This window comes from Manis javanica, chromosome 15, assembly GCF_040802235.1.
Source record: "Manis javanica isolate MJ-LG chromosome 15, MJ_LKY, whole genome shotgun sequence".
NCBI lineage: Eukaryota > Metazoa > Chordata > Mammalia > Pholidota > Manidae > Manis > Manis javanica.
This window is the reverse complement of record NC_133170.1, coordinates 28,577,007-28,604,490: the sequence shown is the minus strand read 5'-3', so window position 1 is coordinate 28,604,490 and position 27,484 is coordinate 28,577,007. Positions and strand designations below refer to the sequence as shown.

At 49.1% G+C, this 27,484-nt stretch overlaps 1 protein-coding gene across 7 annotated transcripts in view; it reads right to left on the bottom strand.

Annotated features, from left to right (window-relative positions):
* Positions 1 to 27,484, bottom strand: part of CRACR2A (calcium release activated channel regulator 2A) — a 133,289-nt gene that overhangs the window by 20,823 nt on the left and 84,982 nt on the right. For 5 of the 7 annotated variants that reach the window (XM_073222714.1, XM_017670492.3, XM_017670494.3 and 2 more), the window contains 8 exons: positions 27,340 to 27,430; positions 25,186 to 25,281; positions 23,108 to 23,295; positions 18,202 to 18,273; positions 14,539 to 14,584; positions 12,449 to 12,555; positions 8,348 to 8,681; positions 4,559 to 4,691 (listed from right to left, as the gene is read on the bottom strand). In XM_073222714.1, coding sequence (XP_073078815.1) covers positions 4,559 to 4,691; positions 8,348 to 8,681; positions 12,449 to 12,555; positions 14,539 to 14,584; positions 18,202 to 18,273; positions 23,108 to 23,295; positions 25,186 to 25,281; positions 27,340 to 27,430 — 1,067 coding nt within the window. The remainder of the gene's footprint in view (positions 1 to 4,558; positions 4,692 to 8,347; positions 8,682 to 12,448; positions 12,556 to 14,538; positions 14,585 to 18,201; positions 18,274 to 23,107; positions 23,296 to 25,185; positions 25,282 to 27,339; positions 27,431 to 27,484) is intronic. The other 2 variants (XR_012125524.1, XR_001854665.3) reach the window with 1 other exon arrangement.

Below are 27,484 nucleotides of genomic sequence, written 5' to 3'. Positions count from 1 at the left end.
GCTTCACAGCTGCAGGCCAGAGAGAGGAGTGCAGTTGTCTGGGTGGAGAGAGAGTGATTTGTCCCATTGGCAGAGTGCTTGATATTTCTAGTTTTCATATGCTATCTCAGTGAGCTCCTACTGTGACATCCCTGTGAGAGCTATTATCTGCATGCACACACACATGCACATATATGCACATGCACACACAAGCATGCGCACATATCCACGCACACTCTTGTGCACATACCTGCACACCGATGGCACACATGTACATGCACACATACATGCACACTCGTGCACATATATGCACGTGCACATACCTATGCACACAGATGATACACAATCATGCATGTACATGCACACAGCTATACACTCATGCACATGCATGCATACACACATGTACATGCACACACATGCACACATTTGTGCACATGTGGGCCCCTGCCCCCCGACACGACTGACAGGTGAGGAAGCGGGAGTCCAGACAGTGAGCCTTGCCCAAGTGGATCAGCAGCTGCAGAACTGCAAGCCCAGCTCTGAGGCTCATTCTTCCTTTGATGGCTGTGCCCTGGGCACCTGGACACTTGGCAGCTTTATTTCACCTAGAAAATCCAGGGCTAAGTGCCCCCATCAAAACAGATCACAACTGGCTAGGAGCTGAATCCAAGGGAGAGTTCTCATCTAAGCTAAAAGTAGAAGGGCTTCCCCAGGCTGTGCTCTGGGAGACTGAGGGTCTGCCTGCTTTCTGATACCAACTCAGGAAAAGGCCAACCAGGGTCACTGATCTGCAGGGCCTGATCTGAAACCAGCCCATGGGACTGAAGCCCCCAGGGACAGAGCTCTTTACTTAATAGAAAGACAGGCAGGCAGAGAGGCAGGTGGTGCAGCCTGGGGCAGCTGAGTCTTGGTGCTTTCTTAGTTCCACTCAACCTCACTGGCTAATTATTTGGCTGGAGGACAGGGCGCTTGTCTTGCAGGGAGCGAGGTGGACCAAGGAGCCCTGGAAAAGCAGGTTCTGAGCCATGGGGAGCTTGGTGAGTCTTCTCCTGGTATATGACATTCTTTCTGCAGCCTGGACAGACGGTCCCGTCAGATAGGCCCACAGGGGTGGGGTGGTGGGGGTGGTAGGCCACACGAGGAATCCGAATCCGACAGAAGAGGCAACAGTAACATGGCACCAGAGGGCCTGGACCACTGTGAATTCTAAGACCACTGGCAGTTCTAACATTCCAGGGGCCAGATACCCCATGCTTTGTGCTCTTGTCTCAGCTCTGCCTTTGGCCTGCATGTGGCCTGGATGGCATTGCTTCATCTCACTGTGGTGGGACTTCACTCTCCTCATCTGTAAACTGAGGTATAATGGATGGTGGGCGGGGGGTGAGTCGGGTGTTAACAGTCTTTAAGTTCAGCCGTAGCACTCAGAGACCATGGGGAGGTGACCCCCAGTGTGTCTTCTGAATGATGGCAGGAGACCCCATCACCACTGCACAAAAGTGGTGCAACTACTGTCTCAAAGCCCAGCCATCTCTCTGCTGTTTTTTCCAGACACCACTTCTGCTTTTCTTCCCCAGTAGGATCTCTACCATCTGCACTGACAGCCTGCTAATCTCAAGATTCTTCAATTTCAGACACAATCTCTCAGGAAACACAACCACTTTGGTGCCACAACAACTTGAATCCACATTCCAGACCGAACTCCAAAAGTCATGTCTTCCTGAATAAAGCTGGGAGCTCACGGGCCAGCTGCCCCCACCGCGGATAACCAGGGACACAGCAAACGGTGCTTCGAAGGGCGTTCAGTGAAGGGCATTCCTGATTGTGCTGTGGGGTGGTGACCATTAGAACTGGGCTGATGGACTCCAGAAAGGGGATGCTCATCTTTCTGGACAAGACAGGCGCCAGCAGTCATTTAGAGCAGGAGGAATGTGGGAGTGCAGAGTGCCTGCACGGCGTCACGTAGGAAAACTTTCAGGATTCCTCTTAGAGATGGGGAGTGGGGTAGAAACTGGACTGGTGGCCAGGAGGGGGCTCAGTACATTCTTCTGGGAAAAGCTTGTGGAAGAAACCCCAGGGGTTGTGGCCTGTGATCTAAAGCAGGGGACTGACAACCAACGTGGACAGTGGAAACAGTGCAGGATTCAGAGTCCTGAGTTCTAGGGAGCTTCTGTCTCTAATTGTCAGTCTCTTTATTTTACAAAATGAGCTCCAAAGTTCTACAAAAACCATCATTTGACATCCCCAGGACACCCACAGGGCCTAAGCACCCAGCTTTGGAAGGAATGGGCTGGTCCTAAAGTGGGGCAGGCAGGGCGCCCCACATCACATGCTATATGGTAGAACTTACATCATGCACAGGCCAAGAGTCAAGTACAAATCATGTTCCTCTGTGGGAGTGGGAGGCCAGGAAGTCCCCTTGATGATGGAGGTAAGCTCTAAGACACTGCCGAGTCCCTGTCGACACTGTGCTGATGCCACTGGTGGTGACCCTGAGGCTGCCTTGGCCCTAGAGGACCAGGACTCTGGCCTCCTCTGTCTCTTTAAAGGGAGCATCTTTCAGGTGGCTGGTGTGACATCTGCTTACTGACGCGCGCCAGAGCAAGGCACGTTGCATGGCAGGGAGACTAATTTGAGCTGCTGCTCCAGCATGTTCTGTGCGGTGTGATGAAGGGCATTCCTGATTTGGAAACTTTGATATTTTTCCTGTCCTAAATTGTAGGTGTTTCCATAATTGGCCTCCTGGGAAGTGCAAATTAGTCTGATTTTCTCTTTTTCAGAGCATTTCTATCTCAGGGGCACAAGCTGGAAATGTAAAGGGACCCTGATTCCCTGATTTCAGCAATGGGAGAGGTACACTGTGTACAGCTCTGGGAGATTCCTTTGAGGCCCAAGGCCTTGGCACCCATCCCACTGCCCCCGGGGGCCTGTGTGAGCCGACCCCACTAAGTGCCCTCCAGGGACGGCGAGCCCAGCGCCCATGGATGTTGCTGTCAGTGTCACCATGCGCAGGGCACTTGGCTCACCCCCAGGCCGGACTCCACTGGGTGTGGTCCACAGGCCCTTCTCCTCTTAGGGTCCTGATTCTTCATCTTGGGATGTTCCCAGTCTGGGCAGAGTGGGGCAGAAGGGAGGGGAGGAGAATGTTCCAGATGTGATAACAGTGGAGACAAAGGTTCAGCAGGCAGTAAGAATGGGAACCTGAGACCCATGGGAGAGGCCCATCTGTGGGAGAAAAGTTAGAAGGAAGGAAAAGCCAGTCAGGATAAAAGGAAGAAGATGGGGAAAGTGTGTGTAGAGCCAGCTTTTCAGGCAGCCAAGAACCAGAGATGAGCTGGACAGAGAACCAGGCTTGGAAGCAAACCTGGGTGCTCCAGTTCAAATCTCTCATTCTTCAGATGAGGAAAAACTGAAGCCCAAGGTGGGGACAGGTCCTTCTGAGGCCACATAGCTGGCCAGTGGCAGGGCCGAGATGAAGACCCAGGACTTCTGATGCCCCCTGGACCTCAGGAGCCTCCCCTGCCTGCCCCAGCCTGCCGACCTCCTGGGGCAGGGAGCTGTCCTAGCCACTCACTGGGTGTTGAGCACGCACCACTTTATGTCAGTAGGGATACTTTGGAATGTAACAGAGGGGTGTGTGGGGAGGAATGGGGCCAATGTCAGCACCAACCAGCTGATAAGAATCTTAATCCTTCTGGGCCTCAGCTTCCTGATCAATTGGGCTGATAAGAATACCTGCCTTCCAGAGTTGTGTGAAGATAGGTTAAAATGATGAATATTAAAGCCCATAGTAAATTCAGGTCATTTCAATATGTTTTCAAATACAGTTGACTTCTCAGCACAGGTAAATGGTACATAGTAGGCACTGAATGGATTTATTTTTGGCTAGAGTGATTCAGCTTGGTAGGAGCTAAAATATGCCTTTGGGTCTTGTCACATATTCCAATGCAATGATTAACTTGGGGCAAAGTCCTCTCTCTAAATAAAATATCACCCAAGAGTGGGAACACATTTAGCCATGTTCATCCATTAATAGCTGGGCCTAATGAGCAACCCCAGTGAACTCCAGCCATTACCCAGCAGGCCCGGGATGTGGATCAGGTAAGATGTGGGGGTACAGCAGCCATGGGCACTGTCCTCCAGTCTAGCAGCTACACCCATGCACAGGAAGGGCAGGGCCAGGAAGCAGCTGACCCACCGGGGAGGCAGGACTGCAGGAGCGGGTATGCACCCTGGAGGAGTGGGATGACTCAGGGCCCTGGGAAAAGTGGGGGAGGAATGATACAGGAAAGACGGGTTCAGAGAGGGGCTAAGGGCCCCCCGAGTCCATCTTGGCCAACTTCAGTTCCACTCAGGCTGGATGTAGGGAGCATTCAGTGTCCCCTCCACATGCAGTGAGCTTGGCGGCCAGGACTGGTGGAAGGCAGACCTCACTTGTTCCTCTCAGCCTCCCTGTGGCACAGGTGGACCTGCCCCTGCCAGCCAGGCCCCAGCCCCGCCCTCTGGGCTCCGAGCCCTGCCCTGGACCCTCCTCACAGCCTCCCCTTGCAGAGGTGGGCTGGGCCCAGCTTGGGGAACTCACCTACAGTGGCCGTCATGCCCAGGGAGAAGCGGTCCTCGCAGAACCTCCTGAGAAAGGACGTCTTCCCTACTGCAGAGTCACCCACAAACACAACCTTGAAGAGCCGGTCTGGGGTCAGGGGACAGCCTTCCTCCTGTGGACGGCAGACAGTCTGCCAGCTGCTAAGATGGTCACCAGCCATCGTTCTGCCACAGCCTGCATCCAACCATCCCCACTGTGCCCAGGGGTGGGGATCCGGCCTCCAGACCCGCACCAGGGAGGCCACTGCAGCCTCAGTCACGGGGAACTTTGAGCTCAGGCAAACAGGCAAGAGAGATGACAGACATTCAATGCTTCATTCTCCAACATTCATCTGCCCACTGTGCTGCCGGCCCTGTGCTGGACGACCAGGAGGCAGGCCTGGTTTACGGTGGAGTGAGGAGGCAGGTAAGCAGATCATCCCCGCACAATGATCACAGGGCCCTGGAGCACCAAGGAGGAGTCAGGGAGCCACCCAGGAGGACTCTGAGCCAGGCCTAAAGAGGAGGTGGTAATTCTCCATGGGGCAGGGGACAAGGTAGGTGTTTGCAGGGAGAAGGGGAGACAGAAAGAAGACTCATCCAAGTCACAGGGGCAGACACCCTAGGCTGGGGCAGCGGCTGTCCTTCTGTCCTTCCTTGAAAGCCTGGACTGAAGGGAGGACCCTCGGGCCTCCATGTACTTTGTTCACCTGTCCTATCTTATCAGCTTCCCTCTGGAATGCTGGAATGCCCTCTGCCCATCTGCCCTGGGGACTAAGGCAAGACACTCTCCACCTCGTGGGTTCAGAAACCCACAGTGCCAGGCCACCGGGCAGAGCTTCTCAGAGTCAACCAGTCACAGCTGCTCCTCCTCCCCCGCCCAGCACAGGGACACTGGGAGCCAGCTTGACCATTTGTCTGGGATGCCAAAGCTCAGCAGGGTGGACTTGCTGTAGGGCACTGGGCCAGGGACAGGCACCGACTGCTTTCCAGCCCAGGGTTCTGTGCACAGAAAGGTCTTTCCTTCCACAGTGGCTTGCTTGTCCCGCCAGCTCCTTGCTCACCCAGCTGCTGCCTTCAGACCCAGCTGCTTGGCCAAGTGAGGAGGCTCTTTTGAATCTGCTTAGAAGCAGATTTAGGGGAATTAGCTCCTCTCATTGAGCAAATACTATAATGGAGTGGCAGTAGATATTAGTAGTACTTAAGTTTCAGAGAAAAGCCATTAACAGCCTTTTGGGGAAAAATCAATTCCATGCAGTACTTAGGAGTGAATTCAAGGTCAATTACAGGAATTAAACTCAATTTAAACACACACACACACACACACACACACACACACACACACACACACACACACACACTCAAAACCAGCCCCCCAACACCCACCATGTTCTTTATTCTTGCAATGCACACGGGCATGCCTCTGCTGGTCTCTGCTTAGCCTCTGCGTCCCCATTGGTCATTTGCTTGAGACTAAAGCTCAGAGCAGCAGCCTGTCTATCCCCAGGCAAAGGTACAGTGGGGAATGTGAAGCTCCGATTGGGAGCAGATTGTCCTGGCTGCAGAGACAGGGCCTGACCCTCAGCCCTATGCTCCCCACATCCCCGGGCTCCTCCAGGGACAGCAATTTTTTTTGTAGGTAAAGAAGATAAACACTTTGACAGTTTAGGTCCAGACAGGACCCACCTCACAGGTACAGTGAACTGCTACTCATGTTCATGCACTTAATTTGTGTCCCCTCTGGGGGAAAATCCACAGTGAGACAACAGGGGGCGAGGACTGGAGAAAGATCTGTTCTCATCCTCCTTCCCACCACTTAAAAAAAAGTAAGGTTTTAAAAAATAAAGTGAATACATGCTAATTTTAAAAATTAGGAATACAGAAAAGTAGAGAAGAAAGTAGTAATTGTTCATAATCTATACTACCACCCAGAAGTGGTCACTTCATATTTTGATGCATTTCTTCCAAGATTTTTTCTGCATAAATGAATGAGTATGTTTTATTTAAAGAGATAGTATATATAATTTTATCCAATTTTCTCATATATTATTGAATTATTTATCTCTTTATTTAAAGATATTTATTTATTATCTATTTAAAGAGGTAGTATATGTAATTTTATCTAATTTTCTCATACATTGTTGAATTGTAAATACTTCTCTGACCCACTAAAGTATTTTGAAAATGTGAGATTTTGACAGTGGTACAATATTCTATTGAATTAATACACTTAAATTTATGTCCCTGTCATTGGGCCTTTTTTCAGTTGTTTGCTATTATACGTAACACAATCTTGTGTCACATCTTTGTCTGACTTTGGTTATTTTCTTAGGAAAGATGGTTCAAAGTAGAAGTGCTGGATCAAAGGACGTGGAATTTTTAAGTTCTGTCTCCTATTATCAAAAACTGCTTTCCAGAAAGTTTGGACCAATTTAAGCCTCAGCAGCCTAGCATGGGAGGGCCTGCCTCAAAGAACACTTCTAGAGAGCAGACTCTTTGGGAGCTGTCAAGACTTCCAGACCACATTTCCTCTCTGCTGTCGTTTCCATCCCCAGCTGAGTGCCAGCCCAGCCTGGTGGAGTGAGCATGGATATAAGGGCACATAGAGAGGAGCTCAGGCTCTTGTCATGGGGGCGCCGGGCCAGGGCTGCCCTGGGCTTCTCCGTCCCCATCTACTGGGGACGTGAAGCGCCTAGTCAGACAAGCATGAGGCCGAATGCTGTGGCAGATGTGAATCATAGAGTTTTTCCTTTACGCCTGTCTCTTACTAACCTCTTGACACTGTTCATTTTTCGGGGAGATATCTTGGGGGGTTTAAAACCATAATGTGCCCACCTAGCAAGTGGAGGTCTGTGCATGGAAGAGGCTGTGGTGGACAAGCAGGACAGAGGTGCTCCCACCCGCCACCTCGGTGCCATGTGGTTTTCCACTCCCTCCTGGTCTGGGCCCCTCCGAGGAGAACTGTGTGGCATGAATCTTAATCCTGGCCCAAGAATGACAACCAGCATCAAGAAGCCCCTGACAGTGGCCAGAGGAGGCTGCCTGGCTCACATGCTGATGCAGCCTTGGGAAATGCTCAAGGTGGAGAGGGCTCCGTTCCCAAGGGCTGCCCTGGTGTGCAGGGAGGCGTATCTTTCACTTCGGCCCAGACATTTCTAAAGCTGACTTAGAGGGTCAACGGAGGGTGGAGCGTGGGAGGAGCCTGTTCCTAGGCCTGGGTCAGGATCAGGGAGAGGAGCATCACCACAAGCCAGAGGAGGATGGCTGATGGGGCTCCTTCTCCCTGCAGACTGTCGGGAAGGCGTGGAGAGGAGTGTGGGAGGGATGAGGGGAGGGTCCCACTGTGGGGGGGTGGGGGAGTGGGCAGGGCATCAGCGAATGAAAGAACTTAGAAAAACCACGGGAGACAAACTTTCCCAGGCAGCTATTGGCCTTGTTGAGGGTAGTTACAAAATGTTAAGAGAAAATGGGCAATTGTCTAAGTATGTGATACTTGATGCTAAGAGCCCAGCACATGGTCTATCTTAAGGAGGCTCAATAAATGCTTCTGAATCTGAATCAGAAAAGAGAGCACAGGGCAGGCACTGGGGAAAACAAAGAAGTTACAAGGAGAATTTGCCAGGTCCCCTGGGTCTCCCCTGTCACACTCAGCCAAGCGGGGGTGGGCGGTGAAGGTGAATCACAGACCAGCTGCATCCGATTTCCCAAGCTGCCTTTGAGGACCTTGTGTTGATGCAAAGGACAAGGCCTACGAGTCACATCACCGATCCGAGGCGGGATGTGCCCTTACCTTAGATAGGGCTTCTTTTCCTACAGGCTGCCCTCGGGGAGATGGGGGCGTGAGCTCCGGTGGGTGGGCTTGCTGGGTCTGTCCTTCCACCCTGGCGGGGAAGACCTCCTCCTCTTCCGGGCATTTGCTCAGTGGTCGCTCAAAGCCTCCATCCAGGAAATGGGGCAGGGGGTCTTCTTCAATGGAGATGATTCTGCGGAGTGCCCGGGGGGGTGGACCCCCTGCCCCTGCGTCCCTGGGTCCTGGCTCCTCTTCGGTAAGGGGATATCCACTCAGGCCTATGGAGCTTCTCCTCCTCGGGACACCAAACACATCTTCTTCCTCCTCTGACTGGCTATTTTGGGGTGGGGAGGGAAGAAGGATGGGGAAAGTACTGTAAGATATATCAGTATAGAAGCTGGAGGGATGCCTGACAGCCTTTACTGAAGAGCACCAAGCCTCGGGGACAGAGAGCTCCAGGCCGGGGCAAGAGCCAGACCCAGCTCGCTGCGGCTCACTTACTCAGGCAGACACCGAAGTGCCAGGGGACGGCAGCAATGAAGATGAAGGTGGTGGTGTTGACAGCTAGGGGTGCTATAAGCCAATGACACCATCCTGAGCAGATGGACAGCCCCTGTCCTTGTGGAATGCTCGCCCCCCTGGGGGCCAAAGCAATAACGACACAACTAAATACACTTTCATATGCTGTGAGTTTGTTTGCTACGAGGCAAAAGTAAATGGTGTGAAGAAAGAAGCATAACAGGCCTGGAAATAAAGCACCCTGGGGCAACAATTGGGCAGACATGGCCCCCGGTCCCAGGGCCAGCCCTCACTGACTGTGTATCCTCGTTTCTGCACCGTGAAACGTGGCCCGACTGCCCTGCCTACCTCACAAATAAGAAAATGCATAAAAATATACATGTTCACAAAACAACCCTTGGAATGTGAGTGAGGGGCACTCTGAGAGGAGCCCCCGAGCAGACAGCTACTGGCTCAGAGCAGAATGGGCTCCTCTCAGAATGGAGCCAGGCAGGCGTCTCCACCCTCCCCTCCTCCTCTTTCTCTTTCAGTCCGTGAAAAAAGGGAGTAAAAGGCCAAAGGGCAGAATGGCTTCCAGAAGCATCTGAGCATCAGGAACAGTAGGAACAGTGAGAGACAGAAGAACTGGGAAACCAGATGGGGGTCAGCGCACAGAAGGTCTGGGCGCAATGGCGTCACAGCTCCTTCCCAGCACAGGAGGCCACTCCGGCCTTTGTTAACAATGGAAGCTGAGACGTGTTTTAAAGGGGATGGAAGTTTGACAGGGAGGACCTTGAGTCCAGAACTGAAACACACACTCATGTACACACACACACACACACACACACGCAATGATTAGAAAAGAAAATGGAATGGAGATGAAGTGGTGAGGAGACATGGGCGAAGGGATAAAGACGGCAGGCAAAGGACAGAGAATACACAGAACAGGGAAGGTGCCTGTGTGCCCCTGGCTTGTCATATTTATTACTCCTAAGGACCAAAAATAGGAAGGAAAAGAAAAAATGCAAGGGTCATAGTTGTGAAGTTAAGTGCAAATTCTGAAAGATAAAGTAAAATAAAGTGCTTGGTCACAAAAATGGTGACTTAGTGTGGGTCCCTTGAAATTAAATAAAGGATTTGTAGCAATTCAAGGACCTTTCCACTTATTTATAAAACCACAGTTTTTAATAGAAGCAGATTGTCTTCCTTCCCACAGATTTCTTCTCTATTCCAACAAGTCTACTACCTGATTATGCACTTCAGAACACATGAGCATTCCCAACCACTTTCACTCTGCCTACACAGAGAGGTATGCACAAGTGTGTGTGTGTGGGTGAGCAAGTGTGCACACACACAGCATGGTTTTCTAAAGGTCTTGTAGCCAGAAAAGGAATGGCCACAGAAATGGCCCTAAAATGAAGCATTTCTTGGAAAAAGCTTTTTATGCATGAAATTTTCCAGCACTGTTGATGTTCTCTGATGCCTTCAGCTTAGCATGCATGACTAGGCTCACTTTTGGTTTTGCCCTCAAATGCTATGTGTCAGCAGCAGACAAGCAGTCAGCTCTGCTGATGTCTGTACTGGAAACCAGAGCTCACAAGTTGTCCTTTGCTCAAGCGTTATCTCTTTCCTCCACTCAGTTATATGCTCCATGAAAGCAGACTAGGGTCTGTTTTGCACACCACTGTATACCCAGCACGTAGCACAGTATATTGCTAATACATAGTAGCACTCAATAATGATAGCAATGGCAGAACTCATGTCTAATTTATCTTTGGAATCTTCACAGAGCTCAAATAATGACTGGTACAGCATAAGCAATCAGTAAATGCTTGTTGAATGAATACATTGAGTTCAGAGGAACTAACAGGTCAACTATTACCACAGAAATTTGGCTCCCAAATTGTATCTCACCGTGCAGCTATTAAAAGGAATTCATGGTGATCAATTCCAAGGACTTGACTATCAGCTGATTGACATCCCCTGTCCCCTCCCCATTTGCATCTGTTATTTCAGGCTGGGTGTGCTCAGGGTCTCCTGGAGAAGCAAATTCATTCACTTTCTATCTGGCTTTGATATGCAGGGATCCGGTGGCCTCTGCTTCTCTGAAGCCATCTATGTGGATGGAGCCCATTGGGACAGGGAGCGTGGGTGTAGTCAGAGTAGGGTGAGGGCCTCTGGAGAAAAGCAAGGCAGGATATTTACCATCACAGCAATGTAACTACAATGCAAGGAAACCCCCTATCAAAACTCTGTGTTAACCATTAAACTCTAGAGTCAATTTTTAGTGAGATCAGTTAATATTCCCCAGATAAAGGAAAGTAGCCCATGTTTTCAGTATGCTAATCATTTGTAATCATGTGTAAGATTCACTTTAGCATGCCAAAAGGCCTAGGCCTATGTGCTGTCTTTTCTTCTTCAGACCTGATGAGGTGATTTGCAAACTGGGCAATTAATATAGCAAGCAAGCCCAGTCATAAACAACATAGTAAAAACAAGAAAGGTCCCATCTTAAAGATTGCATTTTAAAACCCAAAAAGAAAAAATAGTTTTCTTAACATAACAGACAATAACCCAGCCCACCTTGGGAGCAGGACAGGCCATCTTGATTAATGTGCTCCCAAACCAAGAAGTTGCTATTCTGGGAAAGAGTCAGAGCAGTAAATTTCTTGTGTTAACTCTGCAAAATAATCCAAAAGACTGATAAGAAACTTAGTGTCTCTTCAAAGATAAGCATTTGGGGACCATTTAGTGGGTCTGCATCCCTAGCCCTTTGTCTCTCAACCGCCTATAAATCCCCTAGACAACGTACCACCACAGGTTCTCTTGTCCCCTCCTGGCCTGAGCCAGGAGCTCTGTCCTCTCACTGTATCTCTCAATAAAAGTCTCTCCCTGGCTCTCCTACCTTGGGTGTTTGCTAAGTTCATTCTTTGACTCTGCAAACAAGAACCCCGGCATCACCAGGCCAAAAGGAAGAGAGGGCAGAGGAAGGGCTTGGTCTCTTTCAATGAGCAACAAGTTCCCCCTCTGGGGACTCAAACTCATCATGAGCTGTCCGACAGCAGCAAAACATGCTACCTTTGAGTTAATACAAATCACTGAGATGAATCTGTCAAGCACAGGCCCCATTCTTGTCTATAAGGGAGCTCAACCACTGAAGATTCCATACTAACTTTAATTCTTTAGAGGAAGAACAGTCATGTCTCTGAAGAGCCAAGTGCATCCATTCTGCTCAACAGACAGCAGAGCATTGTCCAGCCACATTCTCACCTCTCTCCTTGACCCCTCTCCTGCTCGCTCTCTTGCCTCTGCTGATCTGCAGCACCCCTGCAGTCCCTCTTTGCAGACACACGCTGGGTGGGTGGCCCCAGAAGACAGTGTCCTGTCCTAAGGGCCTGCTCTGCACAGTTCACCTCCCACTCGGATGTCAGAACAGAAAGGAACATGTCCTCCGAGATTCAAGGGGAGTGAGTATAGCCGACTTCAGGAGCCCCCACCAGGCTTATTTCCTGACGGCCAGTCTACACTCAGCATGGGCTCAGTGCTGTTCCCAATGAGTGCAAGATAAGTAAGCAGATAATGAACAAATAGAGGCTGACTTACCTCCTAAGAATCCCTTGGGCATCCATATATTTGCCAATCACAGAGCCTGATCGCTGTTTCCAGCCTGCCTTGGAAGCAGCTGTGTTTGTCTTGGCTGCCTTATCTTTCTGTAGAAACACAAAATGCCCATAGATCCATGCCTGCTGATGGGTCCAATGGTCTAGCAGAAAGGGCTCAACTTTCCCACCTCATGCGTCAGGCTCTAATTAAAACTCTGAAGGAAGCAAGCCATGTTCCTGTCTCTCTGTTAGCATTCACCCCTCTTTCCTTCTGCCATCATCTCTACCAGAATCCCTCCATCTCTTGTCTGATAATCTAGTCAAATGAGCCAATACACAGCTCAGAGCCTGGGGTTCATGATGTTACCCTTCAAAGGAGCACTGATAACTTGCTAGAGGAGACATACAAAGAGGTGAATGTGGAACACATAGGGAAAGTATTTATGGGCAGGAAAGACTGTGCATCTTTAAATCACACTCTTCTGGGTGGCTCCAGTTCCTCTTCGTTTCAAAAGCCCCAAATCTGATGAAGGGACCAGCCTGAAGGATCAGTTAGCCCAGTGCCCTGTCCACAGCTGCTAAGCCAGCATGAGGTATTTCAGGTCTTTTGTGGAAGTAGGCTGGGTGTAGATAGATTGCTCACACATCCTAACAGAGAACCTGGGTGGAGTGGGGGGTTAAGCCCTCTTTGCCAGTGTTTCCTAACAGCTGTCTTCTGAGATGAGGGAAGGTAGATCAAGGCAGAATCTCTCATTAATCAGCCATCCAGGGACTCCCAGTGACCCTTAATGAGAGGAGGCGCGGTAGTGCCCCCAGGGCCCCCCGAGGTATGGCTATAATGATTTCAAATTAATCCTTGATTATTATTCAGCAGGAACATGATTTTATCCCTCTTTCTTCTATTCCCCCTAGGGTTCTTAATTCCATTCCCTTTCAAAGCCAAATGAGTTTGGCAGGTAAAAGGAAGTGAGGTCAAAGGATTAGGGTGATGTTTGGCTGGAAGTTTTAAACTGAATACAGTGTTACTTCGTAAAGAATTATAACCATTACCGCCATCAAACAAACAAGTGTGGGCTGAAATCCTGCTCTAATAATACTTGCTCTCAGTCTGTGATGGAAAAGAAATAGTGGAGTAACAAGGACCCTCAGGGGTTTGCAGTTATAAACCAGGTTGGATCTAATTCAGGGCAAACTGCTGCCTTACCCTAACCAAATTTAGGCCAGTCTTTGGGTAAAGACCCAGTGCACATCCTCCTCCTCTGTCCAAGAGCTCTTCTCAAAATTCTCTATAAAATGGGGGAAAAGCTAGGAATTCTCTTTTCTAATGTGATAGCTGGAGCCATGGTCCAAGGAGACTACTGATATACCCAGGACACACATGAACATCATGGCATAATAAATCCTGATAGTTAGAAATTGTATCAATTAATCTGCACCCTTTTGCTTCCCTGCAGAGCATCCAGTGGCTACTGTCTAAAGGGAAAGGTGAGCAGGGGAACACGGAATGCTAGATTTTGCTTAATGCAGCCCCAAGTGAAGATCTCCAAGTAAATACAGGATTTAGTGCCGTTTTGGAAGCACGTGTAAGTGTGGTGCTCAGACATGGAGAAGCAAGGGTCCCCATAGGGTAAAAAATGTGTTCTTAACATTAACTATGTAAATTGTGAAATACACATTTTTAATTTGTTCTGCGACTGTGTAAAAATGTAAACTTTTCACCAAGAGAGAAAAATTGGAATGAAGAAAAAAATCCATGAGCATGTTGGTTTAAAAGTGATGACACTTCAACTGCGCCCTCTCATGGATAGAACGATCATTTCTGCATCTGAGAAATGTGTGACCCTCCCAAATATTTGAGTCTTTTTATGCCAGGAGGAGAGTGTGTTGCTTGGTGGAAAATTCGTACATTGTTACCCAGTAGGCCGCCCTACATTTTTATTATTTTCAAAATACCTTATGCCATCATCCTGCCGACACAGAATGGGTCAGCGGGATCTGGGAGGCATCCCCCGACCTGTCCCAGCAAGGTTCTGGCTGCCACTGGACCACAATCACTGGCTTCCCAAGGAGAAGGTAGCATAGGCCAATTACCTGGAAACATATGTCCCGTTCATCCCGAAGGTACTTGTTCCTTTCCCTGTGGACAGAAAAGGGGAGGGAATCTGTTCAAACCTGGAGCTTGGAGTCAACAGATCCAGAGCAGCCCATTGCTGGGCAGATGGCCGCAGAGGAGGGCTTGGTATGGGAGGCCCAGGGAACATGGGGGTCTCTTTCCTTAGAGACTGTGATTAAGAGCAGAGGATGGTCTATGTGCAGATCAGCTAGGAGGCAAGAGCTAGAAAGAATGGCCTATGCCACCCACACCCTTGAGGGTCATGCACTGGTCTATCCTAGCACTTGGGGAGCTCCCCCAGAAGGTGGAGCTCTCCTGAGCCATTCATTCACACATGTGCAAACACCTCCTGAGCACCGGCTACATGCCCTGAATAGTTCAAGTTATCAAGGTTACACCAGTGGGCATAAGGGAAAGTTCCTACCCTCAGGGAATTTGCATTTTATTGCGGGGACAGTAGCTGTGGGGAAAAGGAACAGAGGGTGCAGTGGCATTTCTGTAGGGTGGTCAGGAAAGGCCCCACTGAGGAGGTGGCATCTTGGGACAGCTGGGCAGGTGTGTGGGGAATGGAGTCACAGGCTCAGGAGATGGGAAGGGCAAAGCCTGGAGCTGGGATCCACCTGGTGTGAAGAATAGAAAGGAGGGCAGCGGGGTGCTAGAGGCAGAGCGATGGGAGATGAGGTCAGAGAGAAGGCGGGGTGGAATGGGGACCCGCCCACTCAAGGCCTTGTGGGCCATTGTAAGAACTTCAATATTTACTCCAAGTGAAATAGGAAGCCATGAGGGTGAGGGGAGGCAGGGGTGTGTCCTCATCTGACTCAAGGTTTAAAAGGAGCCCTCGAAATACTGTGCTAAGACTAGATGGCTGGGGACAAGTATGGGGTCCTGAGAACTGGCCACGATTTTAAGGAACGTGGAAGGCACTGGTTCCACTTGCAGAAAAAGTCAGACTGGAGGGCTGAGAATGTGAGGAAAGGAAATGGAGACTTAAATGTGAATGTGAACAATTCTCTTGAAAGTTTTGTTGGAAGCAATTCAAGAACTGGAAAGTACTAGGTGGGGAAGTGGGCACAAGTGATGTTAGATAAGAGATATAGTGCATTTGTCAGTCTCTGACAGTGGGGGAGAGAGAGAACATTCTGGAACGGTCTTTGAGGAAGACAGGATCCAATTCTGGAGCATGAGCTGGTAGTGGGGCTCACCTTTACTAGGTGCCTGGGGAGCTTCTTTGCCATAACAGAGAAGGCAGGGGTGTGGATGGGGATGGCACAACAGAAATCTGGCCGTGGTAGGTTCTGGATGCCTTTGTGATGAAGGAGTCCAAGCATGAGGATGGGGAAGGGGATGCTGGAGGCTTAATGGAAGGGTAGAGTGGGAAAAAAGTGGGCTTGGCGATGTAGTATGACCACAGAATGCACTTGAAGTTAATGGCTGGGACTTTTGTCTGCTGACTAAAGCAAGAGGTTGAGAGGGTAGGCCTGGTGACCCCAAAGTGAGCTCCAGTTCTGAGTTTCTCTGACTCTTCTAGCCAGTGGCCCCTGAATGATCAGCCCATTTGCCCTCATCATTGTAATGCAGCCATTTGCAGGGCACCTACTGTGGGCAGATGCTCTGCTCAGTGTGCTGCACGCTGTGAGCACAGATTTGGGGCAAGCTGGAATAATGGCCTCAGCTCCCCTGGGCTGGCAGAAAACACCAGGAACACATCAGGGTTGTTTTGTGCCAGTTATATGCAAATGGCGAGCAAGTGGGCACACACCAGGACCCTCAGAACAAGTTGGGAGGGTTGAGGAGGATGTTCTATAAGCCCCGAGAATGGCAAAGTGAGTCTCTCCTGTGAGGACCCTCACTCTGCCTGGGCAGTGGCCCCTGGGTGAGGCCCTGGGGAACCTGGAAAGCCACATTGTTATGGGGCACATGCTATGTGGTTTCCTGATTTGTAGTCATCTGCATGCTGAAGCTTCAGGATTTAAAGAAATGCTATGCTCTTCAATTGTGCCTGCTTTCATGCATACACTGCCCTGTGGAGACTGTCACTCACATGTATTATCTAATTCTCAAAGGAAGCCTGGGAAGTAGGCATGAGAACAGGTTACCCAATTGCTTGTGGTCACACAGGTACTAAGGGTCAATGCTGGGTCATGAACCATCCCCAGCCCCAGAGCACATGTTCCTAATGAGTGCCCTGCAGCTGCTTCCAGTTGCTCCATTTGCCTTAGGAGAACAGCCCCCTCCTGCCCCACCCGTCACCCTGCCACAGCCCGGCCATTGTTCTGATGCTACCCCATCCTCCCGGAGCCCGGCACCCCTCTCACCCCAGCCCCTCCAGCGTTTCCACGCTCTCGGTCACTACCTGGAGGCTTCACTGTGGAGGAAAATCTGCCACGGGGGCTTCCCTCACAGTGTGGCTCTCACCGGCTGGCAGGGTCAGCTGGGTAACCATACAAATGCACAGGAAGTCTTCAGCGTGTGATTCTGCACAAACGCTAGTCTCCGTCAGAAAGCCCCAGAGGGCCGTGCGGGGTGCCACCTTGTCATTCTCCCCTGCTAATGTGCTTTCAATCTGCCTTTTCCCCCTTAAGTACCACAGAAGAAAGGAAAGAAACCAAACAAACAAAAACTAGTCCTTGTACATCTTGTTCTCTCCTTTCACTAAAGCCTTCCCAAGAATCAAAGCCTTCTCTCAAATGGATTAAAATGTGGCCAGCTAAGAGCCCCCTTCCATCTCCCCAGCCTTTGGAGGCCCGTTTCAATCATGTATTGAGTGAAGTACATCTGCAGTGCATTCAGTTTGAATCACTTTTATATTTGGCCGCATCATAAATGACAGACATGGAGACTTTACCTTGTTTTCAAAAAAAGTCAGAGTGTCCCTGATTCAAAATACTTGCACTTTAAAAGTCAGAACCCAAGTCCTTCTGCTTCATCACCATCCCCAAGAGGACTTGGCAGGCAGCAGGTATGGTAACTTACAAACCTCTCAAGCAAAACTGAAAATTCCATCTTTCCCCACAGAGGTTTTGTTTTGTTTTGTTTTGTTTCAGCCACATTCCAGACCAGGGCACATTCCAGACCAACAAGCTTTGAATCTACAACGAGCTTCAGCAGGCTGAGGAACTCCTCACCTCCTTTCTTGGCTCTCTGGGTGTGAGGCATTTATTCATTCAACAAACATTAACAGAAAAGGGCAGAACATGGGTCTTGGCTCTGGCTCCATGGGGGCGTGACTATGTCTCTTCTGGTAAATATGTCATTTCCGTAATATCAGTTTCCTCAATAGTTAATTCCCGTATTAACAATTGCCCTCCTTTCCCAAGCTTTGTTGAGGATGAAATACTATATGTGTCATAAAGGAGACGCTCAATAAATTCAGTTCCCCTCCTACTTGAGCAAAACCCTGCAAGGTACGGTGAGAGGACACCCCCCCCCATCCCACCAAAGAACGAGGTAGAGGCTACCTGCTGAGACATAAACTGGATGGGGGATGTGGGCATGTGTGTAAATGAATCAGACATATGGAGGGGGTGGTACTCAGCTGTCGTGGGCCAGGGGAATGAGGGCGCCCTCTCAGCAGCTCTGGCCTTTCCGACCGAGTGGAGGCATCCGAGAGGACCCTCAGGACACACCCAGGCCTGACGCACCTCAGGAAATCCAGCTGCTTCAGTAGCCCCGACTTCTCCCGCTGCAGACTCTCCGTCACGCGGTACACTTCCCTGGGGAGAGGCAAACGGAGTTGAGGAGCGGCCTTTCTGGGAGGCGAGTTCCCCAAGGTGCCCAGGACCCCACCTGCTGGGACCCTGGGGACAGAGGGGCTTAGAGGAGTGCGGCCTGGAGACCAGCTGCCATGACCTCAGTTAATCATCAGACACCCTACTTGGAAGGGGAAATGGTTCCCATTTACAGACACTGACCATCAAGGAAGCTCGCTTGCCAGGCCACACAGATAGTCCATGACTGAGCGGGGTCCCGATCTAGACCTCCTGCTCCCAACCTCCCAGCACGGCTGCGTGAGAACCGCACCGTTTTCCCAGGCTCCAAGCGGTCCTGTCCTCCCAGAAATCAGGGAATTCAAATCCATATTCTCCTCCAGTCCAATCTGGCATGGTGAGAGCAGAATCTGCGTTTCTCCCCTGGATGCTGGCTTAGTTTATTTTCAGATCTCGACGAATCAGTTCCTCTTCCCTTCCCCCCCCAGAGTCTCCAATCTGTTTCCAAATATCTGGAATTTCCACTCTTGGCCATTCATTTCTTTCCTTAGGATTTCTTATTCTCTGGCTATAAAGCAGAGATTAAATGTACCCACTATGATCAGTCCTTCATATCGTAGTGTGAATGTATCAGCCACCCAGGAGTTCTGAGGGAGAGGACAGAGAAGCTGTGCAGGGGGGGCTGGAGAGCAACTTAGCTGCAGAGGAAGAGGCTGTGTTTGTTTACACCTGTATATTCAGCCCAGCGCTGGGCCTGGAGGTGTGGTCAGCAAACAGTGGGAGGTAGAAAGGAGAGAGGGTGGCCGGGAGGGGCAGAGGGAAGAGAAGGCAGGAGTCAGGGAGGAAGAGAGGACGGGGAAGAAGGGGGAGCCGGGGAAGTATTCAGCACCGCTCAGGGAAGAAAGGGAAAAAAATTAAGCAAAATCGGGTAACACTGGAAAATAAACCTTCCTAACTTCACAGTTTTACCTCCATCCTTTCCTCAGTGCTCTGCACCGTGGTTCAAAAATCTTTAAATCGCCCCCAAGCTTACTGCAAGGGGGCCAAAGTCCCACACTGCTAACCGCAGCATGGCTTTTAGTGTCGGGAGCATCGTGTAGCCTTGTCAGTGTGCCATGTTCCTGGGCTGATGGGGCCACCTGGCTCGTGCACATGCGGCCTGGGCAGGGACAGGCAGCCCTCTGACACCCCACTGATGTCATTACGGAGCTGGAGAAACAGCACCACCTTGCTGGGTCGATAAGATTCCTGCTAAGCTGGCAATAACCTGATTCCTGAAGAGGTATCTGTGGGCTTTCCTCCTTTTATAGAATAAGTATAAAGTCGATTTACAACAATAACAGACTGAACAAAATCTAAGTTCACCTCAAACAATCCTAATTAAGCAACAAAACTTCTGTGACTCCTGCAGAGCTGCAAATTCCTAACATTTTATTACCGATTTTATTTCATTTCAACTCTAGGGAAAACAATGAATTTCCCATTATCCAAACTGGGTCTCCCAAGCCCCTGTCTGGGATTCTGCTCTGATCAGCACCACGTGAGCCCACCTGCCTGTTTGCTGCCTCTGTGCTCTTGGGGCCAAGCCTGTGCCCAGCTGTGTAGCTCCCTGAAACCCATTCTGAGTCCTGCTTCTCTCTAGAGGAAGCCAGAGCAAACAGCCTTTCCTCTGCTACGGAGGATCTCTTACTGGAGATCTAAGGTCTGGGTTCTCACAGAGTGTTTGACTGAGGAACCAGTTCCTAAAAAACAAGGTATTCCAGGTCTTCTCTGGCCTTTCCACAGCACAGTTGACTTTTGGCCCAATGCAAACACACACACGTAGGTGCACATTACACATCAATGCAAAGATACGCCTATTTGTCTAATAAACATACATCTGGATACATATACACACATAGATGAACTCAAATTTTTTTGTGTTAACAAAAAGAAAGGCATTTCTGAAAAAAAAAAAGACACTTGTGTATTTCACTAAATGACCTTTCAAGTTTTTCTAACGTAGACATTCTATTCTAAAAGTTTATATTAGATAATACATGAACTGAAAGGGAAAGAACTTGCCATTTTTCATAGGAGTGATTTGTGAGAGGTTGATAGTTGCCTTTAGGGAACTACTGTTGGCTTTGTTCTTAGGAGAGTGATGAGATATGGAGCACCTCCAAAATACAATCTCAAGTGAAAAATGTAGGCAAATGCAGAAGTGTGCTACCGACTTTGTAAAGGAAAGCTGTGTGTGTGCGTGTGTGCGCGCGTGGACATGTGTACGCATGCTTGCATATGCCTAGAATATTCCAGAAAGACCTGCAAGAAACCATACTGGTAGCTCCAGGGGACTGCAGGTTGGGAGTCATGGGGTGGAGGGGGCACGCCTCTCTTTGACTGTATTTTCGTGCTTTTTGAATTGTGTATCTTATCATAAACTACCTACTCCCAGTAAAAGTTAATTAACCAAATAAACAAAGGGCTGTTGCTTTTCAGCTGACCTTCAGCTTTGTATTATCTCCCTTGCTTGATTGTTCTTTCTTTATCTTACTTTAAAATCTGGTCTCTTTTCTTGGGTATCTATAGAGAACAGGAAAATTAATTTTGCCCATTCTGAATTCTGGCTGATAAATGACTAAGTCGTTTTATCTCCGAACTCCATCCTCTCCCTCCCAGCTGCTGCAGAACAACAACAGCAAGACAATGTCAGGAGAAGCCCAGGATATCAGGGGATCTAACCTCTGTCCCTGTTTTCTGGCAGTAACTAGCCGCGTGGCTTTGAGTCAGTCACTGCACCTCCCTGAGCCTCAGTTTCTTCACTTATAAAATGAACAGGTGGATAAGATCCCTGCAGTCCTAATGGTACTGTTGGTCAGGGCTCCTGTTCTACTGAGAACAAGCAAAAGGCTCGCACTGCCCTTCTGTTCTGACCTCCGGATAGGACATGCTCTTTTGGGCTGCAGCCTGCCTTCTGGCTGCATCATTGCAAGCTTACTGAAAACAAGTCTTGAAGTTTCTGGAATCATTGATCTCTCCCTTCTAAACCTCCTTCCCTCTCTTTCAATTCCCAGCCTCGGGAGATTGTGTCTCTGGCTTGGTTAATTAAGATAAGGTCTTCCGAAAGATTTTCATTCTCGAGCTGTGATTTGATACTCCGGCACTGGCTGCTTATTTTCCTTTGCAGTTTTAACGTGTGTGCCTTCAAATGTTTGTGGCTTTTAGGACTTGATTGAATTTTAAGAGCCCGAATCCTTAATTCAGTTTGTAAAGTTAAATGCTGGTGCCTTGCTGGCCTGTTCTCAATGAGGAGGAACTGATTTTGCTTGTTTGCAATGAAATACAGTTGCCTGCTACTGGTCATCCAAGAATTGGAATGTATGAGTTTGTTTTAAGTAGGCTTATATATTGGGAATATATATATATATATATATATATTTTTTCTTTCTAGAGTAAAATTTCAAATCCAAACACATTTCCTCCCTCTCATCCTAGGCAATCAGACCCAAATGGTACAGGATACCACAAAGGAGAGAGACAGTAGAACAATTTGATTTAGGCTGATGGATCAGAATTTTGCCAGCAGAGTGAAGAACACTCTGAACTGAACAAGGAGAGACAACAACTGGGAAACACCAAGCCTGGTAAGTGCCACTGCCCTTTACTCTGAAGTCAGACTTCCTGTAATACCTCACGCACGACCAGGCCCACAGTTACCTTTTATAGAATGAATGAATGGAATGAATGAATCTGCTGCTTGGATAACTTATTCTTTTAATCACAACATAAATGTTCAGAGAAGAGGGATACATATTTCTGGCCAATCCTAGGTAATGCGTGGCACAGTACTCAAAGGAACCAGTGAGTGTCAGATGGCCAGTGCTACCCCTGGGTCCATATTTTCTGGCTGGCTCGTGATTCCCTGGGGGAGTCGGGGAGAGATGTCTCACACTTGGCATCTTGTGACAGTTCCTTAGTAACTGAGCCTCAGTTTCCTCACTCATAAATTAGAGTTGATAACAACAGTACTGGCCACATCAGGACGCTATAAAGGTCAAATGAAATAGTGTTGAACGGTCAACATAAGTGAGATGGGAATGCCCAGTGTAGTACCTGGCACAGGGCAGTTTTCAATACATGTTTGTCATATGAATAAGGAAATGAATATATGGATAAATGAATGAACAGATAAACAAGTGAGATTTCTTTCCCTGGGCTTCATAGTGCATTTGTTCTCAAAACCTAACACCCCAAGATAACATAAATGACATTCCTCAGCAGCTCTTCTAGCTTACTGCAGACACTCCACAACCTCCGATTCCTCCTGGGGGGTGCCCTGCTTGGTAGGCTGAACCCAGCAGCTGGATGCCAAAGGCACCAAGGGCAGGCCCCTTATAAACCAGACCCTGGGAGACGTGGGATCCTCCTGCCAGGCCCACAGAGGAACACTAGTGGAAAAAACTGGGGGGTGGAGCAGGACTGAAGGTCCCAGGACACTGCCCCATGCCCCATCACATTATGTGTTGATCTGGGAAGTCACCCTTGTGTCCCCCACATTTCTAACCTGCACAATCATGTTTGGTCTGTCTGCTCACTCAGCATTTTCTCAGATTGCCTTTTATATGTTGGATGGATAACATGTTCAGAGAAGAGGGATGTATATTGCTTATCAATCCTAGGTAATGTTTGGCACAGGACTCAATCCACGAAGAGAATCCCAGTGGAGATTTCAGGGACCAAGGAGTCCCAACCCCCATCTGAAAGTCAAAGAGGCAGGGGTCTCAGAGAGGGGCTAACAAGCTCCGAGCAGGGGGCGGGTGGGAGAGCAGCGACAGAGGTAGCCATAGGCCAGACTCACATCTCCTTCTCCTGGTGCAGCTTGCAGGCCTCTTGCTGAAGGCTTTCCAGCTGCCGCTGGGCACCCTGCAGCTCCCGGGAGGCCTGCTCCAGCTCGCGAGTCAGCTCCTGGTTCGTGAGTTTCAGCTTGGTGTTCTCAGCCCTGGTCTCATGCTGGTCAGTATGCAGGGTCGCACACTGGCCTTCCAGCTGGAAAGGAGGGGTTGGGGGAGGGGTGAAACAGCCCCCATGGCGGGCTGCCCCGCCCGGCCTCACCTGCCTTTTTTCCGCTCAATGGGCAGGGGCCTTACTGCTACCCCTCACTGCTCTCCAGAGGCTTTGTCCCACTCCTTAATTCATACGCACACACTTCTGGAGGCAGGAAGGGACTTTCAGAGCACATCTCCTCTCTCCCGTCTCCCCAGAGCTACCAGAACATCCTGAGGAACTGCTCCATTCAAGAAGGCCACTACAGAAGGAGATCCCACATTCTATCTGTGTCCCCATCCCATCGTCTTATCAATGGCCTCATAACTGTCACGTCATCAATGGTTTTGAGATCTAACCTTAATCCCTCTTGTCCTTTAAGCCAAACTTATTTTTCTTGGACCTCGATGGACACGGAGAACAGCTAACTGTCATTCTTATAAAACCATCTTTCCCAATTTCAAATACCAAGAGTAAATCTATTTATTCCCTTTTCTTCTCTCAGCTAAGTAAGTCCAATTCCTTTAATCTGGAGAAGCTTTGGATGGTAGCAGAAACCCTGGGAATTTTAGGAAACAGCTAAAACAGGTCAAACTGAAGGTCTACCTTTTCCTGTGCCCCTTCAAGCAACTAAAAACCCTGCATTTATATAACTTCAGCTTTACTTGGCTGGTGATTATGCTTTGCAGAGTTTCCAACCTGCTCACCAGAGGAAGAATCAAACCCAGGCAAACGTATCATAATAAATTTGGTTTAATGAACGTGGCCAGTAAGGGGAGGAGGAAGCAGGAACAAAGAATTTTGTGTTATTTTCAAGAGGCTTCTGTGTAATCAGGCAAGCACGCAGTAATTAAATCGGGTGGCAATCATTCAGTCGAGGGATAAATTTAATTGGCAAGAACTTAAGGCATAAAAGTGAGGCGGAGAAAGAGTAGAAGCAGAAAGGTATAGCTGTGGAAAGGGATGGGACGGCAGCTGGCAGTTCCTGGAGTTGAAGTCATCTTGCTGCAGGAGAAGGGAACCCAGATCCATAGGTGGAACAGTCTCCATCCTTAGCGTGGGGTAGCTTCAAGCATAGTTTCATGTGTTACTAAAAATAACCCTCTCTATTCAAATGGAAGTCATGTGTCTGGGTCTGTCCAGGGCTGGAGTCCTTCCAGCACCAGGGAAAAGAAAGCAGGAGGCCAAGTGGCACCCTGGCCTCTCTCCCCTATGAGCCCCTGCTTTGCAGAGAAGGCTGCAAGTATGAGGTTTGTCTAGGTCGTCAATCTTCCTGGGGTCATTAGCCAGGTTCCCAGCCATAGCACTGCCCTGCTCAGTGCACCACCCAGCCTGCCTGGTGGTGCTCCAGTGCATCAGAGGCATGTCTAATGTCTGCGTCCATCCTGTGGGGTGATGAGAATGGTCACAAAAGAGGCTGACAGACCTTGTCCAGGCACATGGGAAAACAGGGGATGGACAAATGGACCTTTGAAGAGCCTCTTCCACCTGGAGGCATCCACGGCCATCCTGGTAGGAAGACATTGATGTCTGCAGCCTCCCCAGAGTATCAGGGACTATGTCCCTTGTCCTCAGCATTCCCCCATCTCTTATACAGGATGTAGCAAACAAATTCACATCTTGACATTCTGGTGGCCCCTGGGCATAATTATATATCAACCTGAAGACAACTTGTGGGGGGATTCCTGGCAAATTTTCAAGTTAAATACCTGGCATTGGAGAAGTACGGCTTTATCTTGAGTCAGCTGTGATTTCAAATGCTCTTTTATACAGCTAAGTGGTTCTTCTAAGATTTTTTTAAATTCCTTAAGTGAATGGCAAGTGAAGTAGGCAAGAGCTGGGGGAGAGGACAGAGTGGCGAGCTAGGCACGCTGAGGACACTGGGAAGCATACCCGCTGCTGCTTCTGGACCAGCTGCTCCAGTTCCTGCTCCTTAGAGAACAGCTTCTGCTCCAGCTCCTGACTGCGGGCCTGAAACCTCTCTGTGTCCTGCCATGGGGAAGAGGGACATGTGAGGCCCAAATCACCTGGGATGGAGATTTTTTTCCCAACTGCCTGACAGCTGGGCCCACCCATCCTTTTGGACTTTGTGGTCCTTCCCACAGTATTCTGGGTCTTCAGTGACCCAATTGCCCAGTCAGGCATGATTCAAACTCCCACCAAGTGTGAACATAACCGATGACTGTGCACTGCCCCAAAAAAGAGAGGCGGTGTTGGGTAGTACGGGAGCTTGACTCTCAGGCCTCAGTTTCCTCACCTGTGAACTGGGGGCAATGCAAGGTCATCTAACTGGGACATTCTGCTCCACTCCATCTTTTGCTTCTAGAAGCATGCCTGTCTCTTTAGCTCAGACCTTTGACATGTAGTCATGACCCTGGCAGAGGGGGTAAATGCCCCAGAGCTTGGCCCCTCTGTGCAGTAGGTCATTTCAGGTGAAGGGAGTGGCTCTCCTATTACAGGAGAAAAAAAGGCTTCTATTCTCAGAAAACTATTTTAGGGTCTGCTAGGTAAGGAGTGTATGAGTTCTGTCTGTCATACACTCATCCGACTCTGCTGAAGGCTGAGGACAGCCAGAATGTTTTAAAGCTCTAAACAAGAATAGGGGGTGGTCTGGAAATCCTGCCAAGCCTCCGGAGGGCTCCAGTTGGAGAACATGACCCGCTTTTTCTGGAAGGCATTCAGACTCTCTCAGTTTGAGCGACATCTGTGATAATAAATGGAGCTGTGGTGTGGATGATTCAAGGCAGCATGAAGCTCAAAATTGGTTCAAACCAGCCTGCACTGAGGAGGAGGGCTGGGGTCGTGACAACAGCCTGGCTCGGTGCTGAGAGGTAGGGGATAGTGTCTCTATGTTGCGTACCCCCAAACTCACATGCTGAAACTGAACCTCAAGGTGATGGCCCCAAAGAGGTGGGGCCTTGGGGAGGTGATTGAATCAGGAGGGCAGAACCTGCAGGAATGGGATTAGTGCCCTTATCAAAGAGACCCCAGAGAGCCTGCTTGCCCTTCCACCACGTGAGGATACAAAGAGAGGTCTGCGGTCTGCACCCCACAGCAGGGCTCTCGCCAGAGCCTAACCACCTGGCACTCCATTCTTAGATTTGTAGCCTCCAGAACCGTGAGAAACAAATGTTTGTTGTTTACAAGCTGCCCAGTGTATGGTATTTTTGTAATAGCAGCTTGAAATAAGACAGGAGGTCACCATTTAAGATCAAAGACTTTTCTGCTGAGAACATGCCAAATGGATAATCCAAACATGAGTAATAGAGAATCTGGTAGCTTTGTTTTATCAATATCCTTTTTTTGTTTCAAAAAATATCCTGCTTAGCTGGAAAAGAAGGGATTTCACCAGTTCTAACCTCCCAAGACAGTGGGAAGAGGAGGGCTTGGTAGGAGGCTAAGTGCCAGACGAGGAACAGAGGATATGAGCTTTAAATTTTCTCCTGTTGGAATCTGAGGGGAGTGGAATCTGATTTGTCTTGGGTATAACATTCTAGGTGACCCAGGGGAAAGGATGGGAAGCATAGGCTTTAGTGATGGTGCCCCCAGGATGCTTCTGGGCATGGAGTGAACAGGCTGGTGCATTTGGGTGGGCCTGTCTTATAGGCTGGGGACCAGCCTATGTCAGAGCCAGTCTCCAGGCTGCTTTAACTGGTAAAGCATGGGCCTTCATCCTTTCATTTACTCATCCATTTGTTCACTTGTTCATTCAATCATTCATTTGACAAGTATTTGTTGAGCACTGCTACATTCTAGGCATGGTTGAGGTGCAAAGGACACATTAGTAAGAAAGAGACAAAGTTCCCCCCTCTTGAGCTTACATATTAGTAGGAGGAGACAGAATATCATCAATAAAAATGAACAAGTAAATTATGTACCATGTTTGAGGATGACAAATGTCTTGGAAAAAAATAAATGAAGCAGAGAAACAGGGAATCAATTAACGCCATGGTGGGGGCATTGCGATCTTAAATTGGGGAGAGGTAGTCAAGGCAGGCGGTACGTCAGCCTGACCCCCTGAGCCCCATCCCAGGAGTGGACTCTTACTTTTAGGAGAAACTGCTCCTTCTCACTTTTGATTTGTTGTTCCATCTCCTCATAGAGATGCTGGATTTCTTCATCATAAGCAGTTATTTTCCTGCAGAGGTGGCAAAAGGAGAGTCTGATGAGGTCTACATCCAGAGTCCTTTTC